The sequence below is a fragment of the Podarcis tiliguerta genome (genome assembly GCF_965153285.1).
Source record: "Podarcis tiliguerta genome assembly, chromosome: 9".
In the NCBI taxonomy this organism is placed as follows: Eukaryota; Metazoa; Chordata; class Lepidosauria; order Squamata; family Lacertidae; genus Podarcis; species Podarcis tiliguerta.
This window is the reverse complement of record NC_139542.1, coordinates 36,517,581-36,530,855: the sequence shown is the minus strand read 5'-3', so window position 1 is coordinate 36,530,855 and position 13,275 is coordinate 36,517,581. Positions and strand designations below refer to the sequence as shown.

Sequence of the window (13,275 nt, the reverse complement as noted above, 5' to 3'; positions counted from 1 at the left end):
TCTCCCTTAATCATCAACACAAACCGCATACATTTGCAGTGCTGGGGTACCACTGCAATTCCAGGTGGGGTTGTTGCATATGTAAAGCATAAGAACCATGCTTCTAGAAAAAGAGACGAGAATCCCTTGCATTTTAGCCTCACAACCCTGGCACATCAGCTTACATGAACATGTTCAAAGCACATTGTCCATAGCAATAATATTAAAATAATCAAAGCTTTATTGTTTTATCTTTTTGTAAATCTCTTTGAGTTTCTTTTACAATCAAGCGGTATATAAATTTTATGAAATAATTAATGTGACAGTAATTACATTCAAGGCCTCAACATAACCTGATTAATGGTGATTCAGAAAATACACTGGCAAGGATCCAAACAAGCACACTCTTCAATCCACATTCCCGAGGGGAATTTGGACTGGTGAAAGTAACTCTTCATGGTGCTTTAACTCTGAGAGCTTGAAAAGCAATTTGTGATATGGCATGAGGGTCTCTTTAATTGTGGGGGGGGGGAGCTATCCCCCCAAATAGCTCTTTGGATCCCTGCCATAACTTAGGTACATAGAATCATAATTATCCCTGGCCTGTTGCTATACGTCCATAGGACAGGGTGATACAACCTTGAGGCATTAGAGGAGGTAGTACCACTCGATTCTGTAGATAAGGAATACTAACTTGCAGGAACTCCTTGCAAGTGAGGGAGGAAACCTAGCATACCAAGGAAAACTTTCCAGCCTAGCCACTTCTTGCCTGTTTTTTGGTTTTGTTTTGTTTTTTTAAATAGAGTACTAAAAAAGAAAAGAAAGAAAGACACCAACCCACATACCATCTGAAGTGCTATGGTCCACTCTACCACCTCAGGTTTCTGTTGCCTCATTCTGCTGCATTTGTAGCCCAGGCCTCCAAGAAATAGACATTAAATTGTGTGTCTTGCTAAGATCAACAGGGACTGAATAGGCATGTATGAGGAAGCAAGAAAAAATGTACAGGGAAGTGAGGTAGAATTGAAATACACATTGCTAGTGGAGAAAGAATACGTGCATGAAAAAAGAGAAAGTACGAGAGGTATGTGTAATGTTGGCAACATAAGGTCACTGCAGCACCTAAAGTATTTGAAAATGCAGGCAGGCAGATCTATCCATAGGTGTCTAGTAGAGCCCCTGTCCCCACAGCAAAATCCATTAATCCTGTTCTGCTGGGCAGTTCCTTCTAAGTGTGTGTCCAAACAAGCGCATGAACTGTGTACATGGCAGGTCTGAACTGCACCCCACCTTTCTTGCTAACCTTGAATGGCATATTAGACAGCAGCAACTTCCCTTTGCAGGCAGTGTGTGAATTTCAGATCTATGTCCAAACTGTTCTTGTAAGCTGTACTACCTTATGTTTCCAAATGCATATTCCATCAGAAGTATCTTCTGTATAAATACTACTGAAGCTCTTGTTGGGCTCCCATTAATTCCAGTGTTGCCGACACAGAAGAGAGTCTTGGGGTATTGACCCTTGTCTTAGAAACAGTTAAATGTTATTTTCAGAACTGGACAACACTTGGACACCCATAGTTTTATTTTAAATGACACATTTCTTTCCCTGTGTATAAAATTGTCTTCACTCAACTGAGAAGTTTTTCTAGTGTGTAGAAGATGCCCTCTGCTGGAAGAGAGGGTTTCTCACATCTATATGTGTGGGTGTATGATGTATTATATAAAATAGCATGTATATATATGTATGGTTTTTAAAAGTGATGCTTACTCAAAAACTGTTGCTCAACATTTTTCTTCTTCTGACCCACCACACACAAGTACACACATTTCTCCTCTATTATATAAACCAAACATTTGATTACTTTGTAAATTCTAACCTGCATACATCCCATATTTTTCTTCTTTGATGTTATATTTACCACATTTTAAATATTACATATCTATGCATCTAAGTAACATACAAACCATTCATCTAATCAGATTATGCTTGCTGAGGGCATAGGATTGCAACTAAAGCTACAGTGCTATGCACATTACCTGGAAGGAAGTCCTATGGAGCACAGTGGGACTTCTCAATTGATAAGCATAGGGCAATGAGCACGTTACTGGGGGGGAATTACATTGGCTTAGTGCTATTCTTGTACCAGTGGGAGGCTGCATTGACACAACTCTTATCCAGTCGATGGTCTTTTCCATCCCTGATGACAGAATAGCTCAAAAGAGGCGGCATAAGCTTAAAATGTTGTAATTGTAGCCAGTAGAGAGCCCTAGATAACTGTCCTTCTATCCCTACAGACTCATTGGAGTGTAGGAGCCCAACTAACCCTGAAATCAATCATGGCACACTTTCAGAAGCAGAAATGCCCCAGCAAAGAAATATTATTCATGTGTCCTCTAACAAGACACACAGCATAGGGTTACATAACCCTACTACTGTGTCTAAAGCACAAGGAGCACACAAATTGGAACTTTGCCCAAACAGACATGCAACAGGTAGGGGATATGGTGGTGGGGTGGGGTTGGTGAAAGGGCAGATGAATGATGCTTGTCTTTTCAGAACCCTTCCAGATACTCTGCTTTTGAACACAAATGCCCAACAAGAACTTCAACTCCATTGTTGCAACTTGGGCTGCAACAACAAAGCACTCAGCACAGAAAAGCCAGGAGGTATAGCTCACGGTGGGGGTGGGGAGACACTATACTTCAAAGCAGATATCCCTCATATCCTCCATTCCTTCCTGCCAAACCACCAAGAGCAGAGCACTATCATAAACATCCACAGTGTTAGTGTGTCATCCACTGTGGCATAGTGGTTAGATTGTCGACTAGGACCTGGGCATCAAGGATTAAAATCTCCACTCGGCTCACTTGGATGAGTTACTCACTCTCAGCCTAACCTACCTCACAGGGTTTTTGTGAGGATGAAGATGTGGCGGGAGGAGAACTATGTATGCACCTTGAGCTCCTTGGAGTAAACATGGGATGTAACTCAAATAATAAATAATGTGGGTAAAGAGTTTACAGTGGTACCTCGGGTTAAGAACTTAATTCATTCTGGAGGTCTGTTCTTAACCTGAAACTGTTCTTAACCTGAAGCACCACTTTAGCTAATGGGGCCTCCTGCTGCCGCTGCGTCGCCGCAGCACGATTTCTGTTCTCATCCTGAAGCAAAGTTATTAACCCGAGGTAATATTTCTGACTTAGCGGAAACTGTAACCTGAAGTGTATGTAACCCGAGGTACCACTGTACTGGTTTTATGACCCTCCATTTACTCAACAGTTTGCAGCAGTGTTTCCTGCATAGGGTACACAGGACGAATAAATACTGTGGAATACCAAGAGACTAGGTAAGTTCTCACCAGGCACGAATGAAAAGAATGTAGAGCACCATGCATTTGATGGTGAGCACCAGAGCTGGGCAGTGGTTGGTTACAGGACTAGAGGCAGGGGATCCAGAGTAGAGCAAACTGTAACTGTAGACAAGACTTCCAGTGCAGCTTCATACGTTGACTTGGTGACTATTGTCTTAGTGACTTGCATTGTGAACTCCTCTTGAGATTGGGAGGAGTACCAAAGAGAGGTGAGTGCAGATGGGGCATGAGGGATAGAAGAGCATGCAGTGGCAGCAGTACCCTTTCTCAACCAGTCTTCAACAGCCCTTACTGAGTACTTTAACCACTGGGTTGCAACTGCTACCCATTATTCATCACTATCCCTGTGTTTCTCCACAGGCAACCAGAATGCATAGAAGCAAGTGTTCTCCCTCCTCCCGTTGCCATGCAAACCACAAGCAAAAGGCCTACAACTAGCAGTGACCTGTGGGGAGCTATTTATACTTACAGTATTTTCTTACGTTTATCTTCCACATTTCTTCCTTCATTGAAGGCAAGGTGGTATCTAGACAGCCACCCAACCAAGCACCGGCAATACCCAGACTGGCTTAGCTTCAGCAAGGTCGTGGTCTTGTGTGCTATCAGATCACAACCTTGGAAATTAGGTGCTCTGCTGCTTGCTTTCCTTTTGTTCTTGCATAGTTCCTGTGACTTTGCAGAGTTTGCAAAGACATACAATAGTTGATGGATATCCCATGATGAAGAAAGCTACCTGTGGTACTCCTGTGTCCATCATGCCTCTCTTGAAGGCATGGAGGTCCTGCAAAAACAAGCAGGTTGATTAGCCCATTACTATATGATGTTGTCAGAACTTAGTTCCAGAAATGATGCTGCCAATAAAAGCTATGATTCATTCACCTTTGTTGCTGTTATTACTGACACGTTGCGAATAAGAGTCTGCTTCCCTCAAACTCAGCTGTCTTCATAAGGGAGCACACAATGGGAGGGGGCAGAAGGTTTTTTACAGTACCCCACTAGGGCTAAGAGACTGCATCTTGACTGTGGTTTTGCCCATTGAACACCAGCAAGGGAAGCAGGATGGCCCCTGCAGTTCATGGTGCTGTTGGCTTTTCCTCCTAGGAATTGGTTTATGATAAATCAGGCTGCATGAATTGAAGGAGGAAATGGATGACATGTTCTGCTGAGGAAACACCACCTACTGGCAATCAACCAGATGCATGTCCATGTGTGTGTATGCCTGGTTGCAGTGGAAGGGGGTGAGCAAAATGGCTGGTATCCTGGGCCTCACTGAGGCTGACAGTTGGCAGAGTGAGTGTTAGTCCTTGCACCATTCACTCCATTGGCAAGCACTCTGTCCTGTTTCAGGTGTGCATATGTGTCTCCTCCCAACTCTTTCTCCTGGGAATCTAGCCTGGGATTGAACCTAAGATCTCCTGTGGTGTGTCTGTGCTATTTTCTAAGGCTAGAGCTCCATGTTGTTGAGTCCATCTAGTCCTGTCTACATGGCTTGTCCAGTAATCAGCATGCAGAAGAGCAAAGAGGGCATGTCCCTAGGAGACTACAAAAGCCCCAGCACAGATTATTCTTTTTCCTGCTCCTATAGTTGTGTGGTATAGTACTCAGTGGCATTCCTGGGTTCTAGATCTGCTTCCTCTCTTTCCCCATCCAAACACACAGTTTTCAGTGGGGCACCCATACGATCATCTTTGCCCTTTGGGAGTCATCTCACCTGGGTGGGAAATTCACACTGAACTAGCCGTCTTGGAAACTGACATGGAGAATTAAAATATACTAAATAAATAAATGCTGTGCTGCCGCCTTCCGTGGTGTGTAGTTTTCTGTTTTATGTGCCCCCACCCCTTGAAAAAAGCTTCCGTCTTAATGCAAACACAAATATGAACTTCTTGTGTGCTATGCTCTGAATACACTGTGTGTGGGAAACTCTTTGTATCCATCCTGCATCCGAATCTTTTGCATTGTGGTATCAAAGCGGTATGTTCTGGTGGAATAACATTATCATGGCATTTCTGCTGCTGTTGTGAGTTTATTAGTGCCATCCCTACAATGGCTAGTAGGGATGCCATTAGTTTGCAGTACCAGAATGTGTGGGTGAAACTTGTAGGGGTGCTATGGCAGTGCCTGCTCATACTGGTACATCAGCTTTTGTTTCTCATGCTATTCTTGTGCACAAGTTCATGACTACTTAATGTTGGCTTTGGTGCTGGCTTAGCAGGGCCAGAGGACTGGTCTGCCTGACTTACTAGCAGACATTCTGTGTGTGCACATTGTGTGTGTCTGGCAGGTGAAATTGTTCCCAAGGTGACTATTTTGTAAATGGTAGAAACACTATCCATTTCTGACATCTAATGCTATTACTGTGTTTTGCATATGATGTGTCTAGCTGTGTTAATGATCCAATCCCTCCTCTTAAGAGACCACAAAAGATGCTGTCCCAGGGGAAAGAAAACCATGAAGCTTCCGATTGGGATTGGATGCCCAGGGCATAATCCCACCATCGAAAATTAAAACTGGCAGATTACGTCCCTTCTAATAAAGTAGAGGTTGTCTCACAATTGCATTTCTGATTTTATAATCCAGTCATTAAAATACAAACATGGGACCTCTCTTTTTAAAAACCTTTTTTTATTTTTACCTTTTGTCACACTTGTCATTTTTAATTGACTTGGAATATAGAAGTTGCATGCATTTGTGAAAATATAATTAAGCTCAACTTTTCATAGCCAGGTGCTTAGCCAAAAATGCAAAACAGATGAATGTTAGTTTAAGAAGAGCTGATTTAGCTAATGGCTGTCAATTCACAAAGGCTGCATTTATCACAAAAGAATATTGTAAATTATATCACATGTAAATAAACTAGATGCTTTTTCTCGCTTGATCTGGAAGTGTTTTAAAGTGTGAATTAGCAAAAAGAAAAATGGAAAGTACATGGGACAGAATTGTAAAAAAAATGGGAAATGCTGAAAATCATAAACATTGGAAGAAAAAAAGACAGAGAATGAAATAATCATTTAGTATTTAAAATCTTTTATTAAACTAATGGTGCAAGGTGAAAAAGGCATACATATTTGGTAAAAGCAACTATGGCTATTTTGAGGAGCAGAGTAGTACTCTTATCTGTAAAATGTGTTTAGAGTAATATTCTTTTAAAATAAAATAATCATGTCTGGTTTTTTCTTTTGTTTTTGTTCCGATGTTACTGTTTCATGGGAAATTAGTTAGTTGTCCCATAAAGGGATAAGATACTAAAATGGAAAGGATATATATCCTCCTTGCTTAGCTTGTTCTCTCTAGTGGCAGCTGATCTTCCCTGAGTAGATAAATGGGTAATTTCCCTTCCTCTGACTGCTCAGGGAAGATCAGATGCTGCCAGAGAGAACAAAATGAACTCGCCAGCAAAGTACAGTATAGGCTAGCCGCTAGCCAATTACAAAGCTAGCCAGAGTGAGTGAGTGAGTGGCAGCAGGGGCTTTTTCCTTGCTGAAAGCACCATACAAGGTAAGGGTAAAACAAGTGATTTGAAGGTGTCCCCAGCTCTTTCTTTGATGCCAGGGAGGGATGGAGAGGTGACACTAAAAGGCACAGAATGACTGCAGCTGGAGAGGCTGCAATTTTTAGACTACATACTTGGGAGCAATCTTGTAGTAGATCCATAAATGTCAGTAGGATAGCTCTAAAATACGTGGTTTAAAGACTGGCATCTTAAGCTTTAATTCTCAGTCTCTGAAGAAGTACACCCTTAGCAAATGTCAGCCAGAGTGATTCCTTCCTTAATAATTAACTCATGGCTTAAAAAAAAAAAAAAAACTTCATTGTGTTCTTGCATTGCAATCTGGTTTGGCAGATAATAAGAGAATTGTGAATATTTTTAAAAACTAAACACCTTCCCTATTCAAGTTAATATTCGAAACTGAAATAAGAAGTTAGTTTTTAATCTTCTGTAGGAAGATAAAAACCTACCCCTCGGTGCCTCTTTTCCTTTCAGAAAAGCATAACTGGCTTTCCCAAATATGACATGTTAGATGATCCTCACTGTAAAGAAAAGTGCATTTACAGGTTCCTGATGTGACTGCTTCTACACAGAATCATTCTTTGTATGAGCATTTTGGGTCAGGCTGTGAATTTTCCTCTTCTTCTCCTTCCCACTAAAATCATTGAAATATATTCTGTCGGTCTTTCACATCAGAGGTGTAAATGGATTTCTTGAAAGTTTTTCTTCAGAATGGTAAAAGGCAATCACTTTACAACTTTGACTCCATTACGAGCTGCAACACAAAGCTACAAAGATACCACCCTAACTTTGAGAATACTCTGCTGCTGAGTGACCTTGCCTCCACAAGGGCAGATACTGTACATACTCTGTCTGTGCAAAGAAATGCTTGGGCACAATCTCTGTATCTCTGCATGCTGCTTGTTTGATAGCACTTGCACAAGAAGCACAGTAGAGGGAAGAGCAGTCAAGTTTAAGTTTTGAGAATGGTTCTGTTTTACTGACAGCACTTTTGTGTGCCCTGTGGTGGAAATGAGATTGTCCCCTTTCCCCCCTTATTTCTTAATGACACCAGCATTAAATAGTCATAGTTCACATACTGTACAGATACTTATATTTGCTTTCGGAATTTAGGCGTTTCATTATACAGTAGTATTACAGTATTGAAACTGCAGTACTAAGGAAGAAGTTCTGAACAGCACTGGTGGTATTTGGCTCCTGAGGAAACAGGCAAAGCAACATGACCTCTTAAAATATTTAGCTTTTAAAGCTTTTATACATAGACAGTGACCATTAGGCAATGCATTTGAGTTCAGAAGAGATGCAATTTTTAGTTACTCTGTGCAACTTTCAGCATACATTTGTTTATATTTTTAACAAAATGCAACTATCAAATGAATCTCTTGATATATAATTCTATATGTAGCAAAATATCTTGTTTGGGTCCTCCCTAATTTTTTCATGTGCTTTGTTCTATATCACCCTACCCCCTATATGTTTTCACATACATAAAAGTTCAGTAAGTTGCTGATAAAGGCTTCAGACACCTTGTAAAGACCTGCATTTTCTCCCAGGCTTTCCCTGACCCATAAAATCAGACCCTTTTATGTGTCTGAATCTTTCTGACTCCTGTTTTTATTTGTTTTTAGTTACTTTTGCTTTGCTTTTTTATTGGTTTCGGATTGTATCTGTGTTTTCATGATAGTGTTTGTTTTTTATATTGCACACCATTTAGAGATTTTAAAATATTAAGCTGTTTATAAATGCTTTTAAGTAAATAAATGCCATTTCCCCCTTAGATTCTAAATATGGGACAAGAGGCTCATATACTGTAAGACCCTTGGGTAATCGTTTAGGCTCAGCTGAGTTTCCATCACAGAACAAAATTTGCCCCTGTAAATAACTGGCCTAACCCCACCCTATGACCCCCACAACACATGCCAGAGACCTGCAGGAATTATCCAGTGTGTGCCAATATTTCAACAAAACCAGCTGCCGGGAAATTGATAAAACTGAAACAAGTTCTTCTCCCTTAGTCCTTTCCTGACAATGACATTAAAGACATTAAGAAAGTAGATAGTTAAAATCTGTTGAATTATTGTAATGAAGGGCAAAACATATGTTTCAAAAGTGGTTTCTACTGTATAGAACAATCTCTTTCCAAACACATGTGAAATATAGATGTTTTGTGCTTTCTCCACAAACGATGAAAGAGAGTGAACAGAACTGTCTGGACATGTGTCACGTTGAAAATAATTTTTCTCCTGCCTCCTCTTTCCTCCCCTCTGTTTTCTGGAAGCTCACCTGATCTTAGCTTTTTATCCCACCTTCAAACTTTCTGTCGTGAAAGTAAAAAGCATTTTAAATTTGAGCAAGCGTATGGTGGCTGGGGTGAAAACCAATGTAAGGCCGGCATTTTATCAAATTGTATCTATTTCATTGTAGCTAATCTGTATACCAGTGTGTTATAATGGTTTGAGTGTCAGAATGGGGACTGGGAGACTCAGGTTGAAATCCCCACTCAGCCAGGAAGCTCATGAGGTAACACATTCTCTGAGCTTCACTGGCTTGTTGTGAGGATAAGATGGGGGAAAGAGAAACCTTTTATATCACACTAAGCTACTTCCTGTAGTAGAAGAGTAGGACAAAAATGTTCTCTATGAAATAAATAAGGGTGCACAATTATTAGTTGTGTTAAACATTTATATATGTTATAGTTAACAGTAACAAGTGCCCTTAGTTATCCATGTGCCCTTTGCATTCATTGGTGAAAAAACTAGAGCCACTGAGTAGACGATTTAATCTGTGCATTTTTCCCTATATGTCCACAAATAGAAGGTCTGCATTCCAGCAGACTCTCTGAGGAGCCCAGGTCCCTACAGGCTCTCATGTGCCTCTGGCATGAAATACAAATAAATATATGGTCCAAAATAGAAAAGCCTGTGTCCTGAACTGGTGTAAGGAATCCAGATTTTTGTTATTTTTATTTCAGTTCATAGCCTGCCCTGTCCCAAAGGTCCATAGCAGCTAACAGCATGTGCATTTTATGTAGAGCCCTTGCCTCACCCTTCTTCACAACAAACTTGTGAATGGAGGTCATGAATATTTCCTTTTATGAGTGTGGAACTTAAAACTGAGAATGACATGTCAAGGTAAATCAGGGAAATATGGTAGAGCAGGGATTTAAACCCAGATCAAAGACTGTGGACCACTTTGGGTTTTGTTTAAACACATGCACACACATATATACAGATTAGTCCTTTTGTAATGCAGAAAATTGTAATGCAGAAAATTATACCTAATAGATAGATATTTTTGGGGGGAATAACCTTAGTTTTTAATGGAAGGGCTAAGTAAGATCTGTGAATTAATATGCATTAAGTAGCAGGCTGTTTTATTAATTTATGATAAGTATTGAAGTATGACGGAGTGGGTGAAGTGAGAATTACCATTTGCTGCTGTGAAAATGATGCTTGTCATGTTATCTCCCAATCCTAAAGCGTTGTCTTAAGCTTTGTCTTCATGAGACTTAAAATCTTGTATTATGCCCAGTGATCAGCCTTAAACCTCTTTGCTGTCACTGAAGAAAACAAATCTTTTGCCTTTCTTTGCCTGGGGGATGTGGAGAGCTGAAGTGGTCCTGTGTGACTAAATTAGATGAAAGACTTGCCTTCCCACCACGGAGACACAGAGTCTAATCAAGTGAAATGAGTTCTGAGATCTCCACTCACTTCCTAGAGGATATCAGTTTACATTACAAAATCACGCGACACCTAATTCATCACAGTTGATGCAGACTTTACTCGAGAGAGGGCCACAGCTCAGACAAGGATAGTAAACCACCTGTCCCCTCTGTGGAAGGTGTTGATTATTAAGGCAGTGGGAAGCAATGGTGAGAAAGGTCTTTTGACCTGTATTTTATGTATTTTACATAAAGGCAGAGGGAGATGTCAGACTTAAAAGTGGAAAGATTTATACTTTTAATTATAGTTAACATAGATCATTCCCACTCCTTCATCTACATATGAAGCTAAAATTTTTCTTTTCTTTTTTCCAATTTTTTTTATTAAATTTTCCACAATTATAACAAAATACAAAAAGTGAAAACAAAAAAAAAAGAAAAAAGAAAGAAACATACCAAAGGGGGGACGGGACGGACAGTACAACACATTACAAGAGAAATACAACCAAAACCACATCACAAAAAAGAAGAAAACATAACCTTAATACCTTAAAACCCAACCTTGCTTACGTATTCATTGACTTCCTCTAATCCCTCCCTTCTGAATTTCCTTGTATTTGAATGTAACAGCTTTCCAATATCATTATTAAACAACAATATTCCAATTATAAAATTTGTTCACTTTTCTTACTATTCTAAATCTCATTTATTTAATTGAATCCTAATTTAATCCTAGGCCTTTTGGTACTTTCAAGTAGTTTCTAAGTTTTTTATATTACAATATTTATTCAAATAGTCCTTAAATTTCCTCCAATCTTCTTGGTATTCCTCTTCTCTCTGGTCACGGATTCTTCCCGTCAGGTCAGCTAGCTCCGAAAAGTCCATCATCTTCATCTGCCAATCTTCCACTGTTGGTAATTCTTGTGTTTTCCAATTTTTGGCTAGTAAAATTTGAGCAGCCGTTGTGGCATACAAAAACAATTTAACATCTTTCTTGGGCAATTCCAAACCTGTTATTCCAAGTGAAGCTAAACTTTTTCTGTTGGTTGGCACAGAGGTGTTTTTAAAGTTGTATACCAGTTCAGCATCACAAATCATGGTTGTATGTTACCGGAAAAGTGACATTGCAGTGGCTTTGTAAATAGATGCCCAAATGTTTTTCAGGGGGATGTCTAATGTCTTCATGCTTCCATATTTGGTGTGGTGAAGAAAAACTAATCAACTTCTTGATTTCTTTCAGGGCATTGTGATAACTCCCTTGCTCCTGCTGCTTTTTGTGAGTATCTTAATACTGCTTTTCTTTCTGTCATCATCATAATCATCATCACATTGGCTGTTAAGTAGTGTCATATTGGATGTGGAAAGGGGGCCATTTTGAATGTTCCAGACTATTTTCAGTGATCAAAGTACACATGACAACTTTCTAAGTTGATATAAATAAAAATGTGTCATGGAAGCAGTTATCACCATGTGCTCATCTAGGTTAGCAGTTGCATTGATACCAAAACAAGGAGCAGCATTAAATGGCAAGTAACTTACTGGAAGATCTATCTTCTCCTATGTAGGCAGCATCTGCTCTAGATTTTGATTTGATTTGATTTGATTTCTTATACTTCTATGCTGCTTATCATTCAGATGAATCCCAAAGCAGTTTGCAAACAGTAAATAACAGTAACATGTTAGAATGTAATAAAACATCATAAATACAGCATGGATCGTACAGAATAATTAACAAATCATCAGTGAAACAATTATCTTCTTTATAACACTGTTAACAAAGCAACTACTAAAAAATAAACTAGACATCACAATTAAAGCAAAAGTCATATGATTATCAATACATTATTTATACATTATTTATAATTTATAAAGCAATATTAACCCCCTCCTGAAGGTTCCTCTGGCGGGAGGTTGGGCAGCAGAGGTGAAACCAACCACCCTCTGATGGCAAACAGATTTTGGGGGACGCTTAAAAAATATAATGGAAATGTAAGACTTGACAGGATTTTGTTTTTGGAAGTAACGGGATAAATGTGCTTTATATCTGTATAATTGAAAAAAGAAGGAAAATATATTTGTGATTTTTAGGTTGCCATTTTTAAGTACAAGATAGGGAATCAAAGCCATTGGGGCTATTAACCAAATTTTGCTCACATTTACCTGCTGCTGGCCTTCAAATCAGGAGGCATATTTGTTCAACCATCCATTAGTTTGGTTGAATTATATTCCTAGAATGAAACCAAGAGACTTTATTCTGTGTTTCTCAAATGTGTCTTTGTTGCTTGGTGCTCTGTATGTGACTTTGAAAGAGGGATTTCAGAGGAATGTTTAACAATACATTTAATTCTTATTTCAACCCTACTGAAATAAGTAGCTAATTTCCCATTTGGTTTGCATGGCTGTAGTGTAACAAGGGAGAAAGGAAATGACACAAAGAGAAAATCAGCTACGAATTATAACTTAGAAATCTCCAGAGAGGAAATTTTAGGTATGGTCTACTATATAGAAAATGTTTTTGTTTACCTGTGTTTAACCTAGAAGGGTTTAAATATCCTAGAAAAGGTTGTAATTTAGGGTTCCATATAGTGAACTGAAGTACTACCCTTAGAAGAACTAAGTGAAATTTCTTTATGCATTGCTTAGCTCCCTACACATATTTTTCTGGTTCACCTGACACTGACAATGCTGGGTAATACAGAAAAATTGGAGCATAAAGTTAGTTGAGGCTGCCAGCACTCCCTCAGCCTTTGACT

At 39.4% G+C, this 13,275-nt stretch overlaps 1 protein-coding gene across 8 annotated transcripts in view; it reads left to right on the top strand.

The window, feature by feature from the left end:
- The window catches only part of SLC10A7 (solute carrier family 10 member 7), a 125,994-nt gene that overhangs the window by 68,566 nt on the left and 44,153 nt on the right, over positions 1-13,275 (top strand). For 3 of the 8 annotated variants that reach the window (XM_083457489.1, XM_083457486.1, XM_083457488.1), the window contains one exon: positions 11,763-11,798. The exons of 2 other annotated variants lie outside the window; for them this stretch is intronic. In XM_083457489.1, the coding sequence (XP_083313615.1) occupies positions 11,763-11,798 (36 nt within the window). Of the gene's footprint in view, positions 1-2,274; positions 2,507-2,536; positions 2,647-3,259; positions 4,226-11,762; positions 11,799-13,275 lie in introns of those variants that run through there. 3 more of the 8 variants (XM_083457491.1, XM_083457493.1, XM_083457492.1) reach the window with 3 other exon arrangements.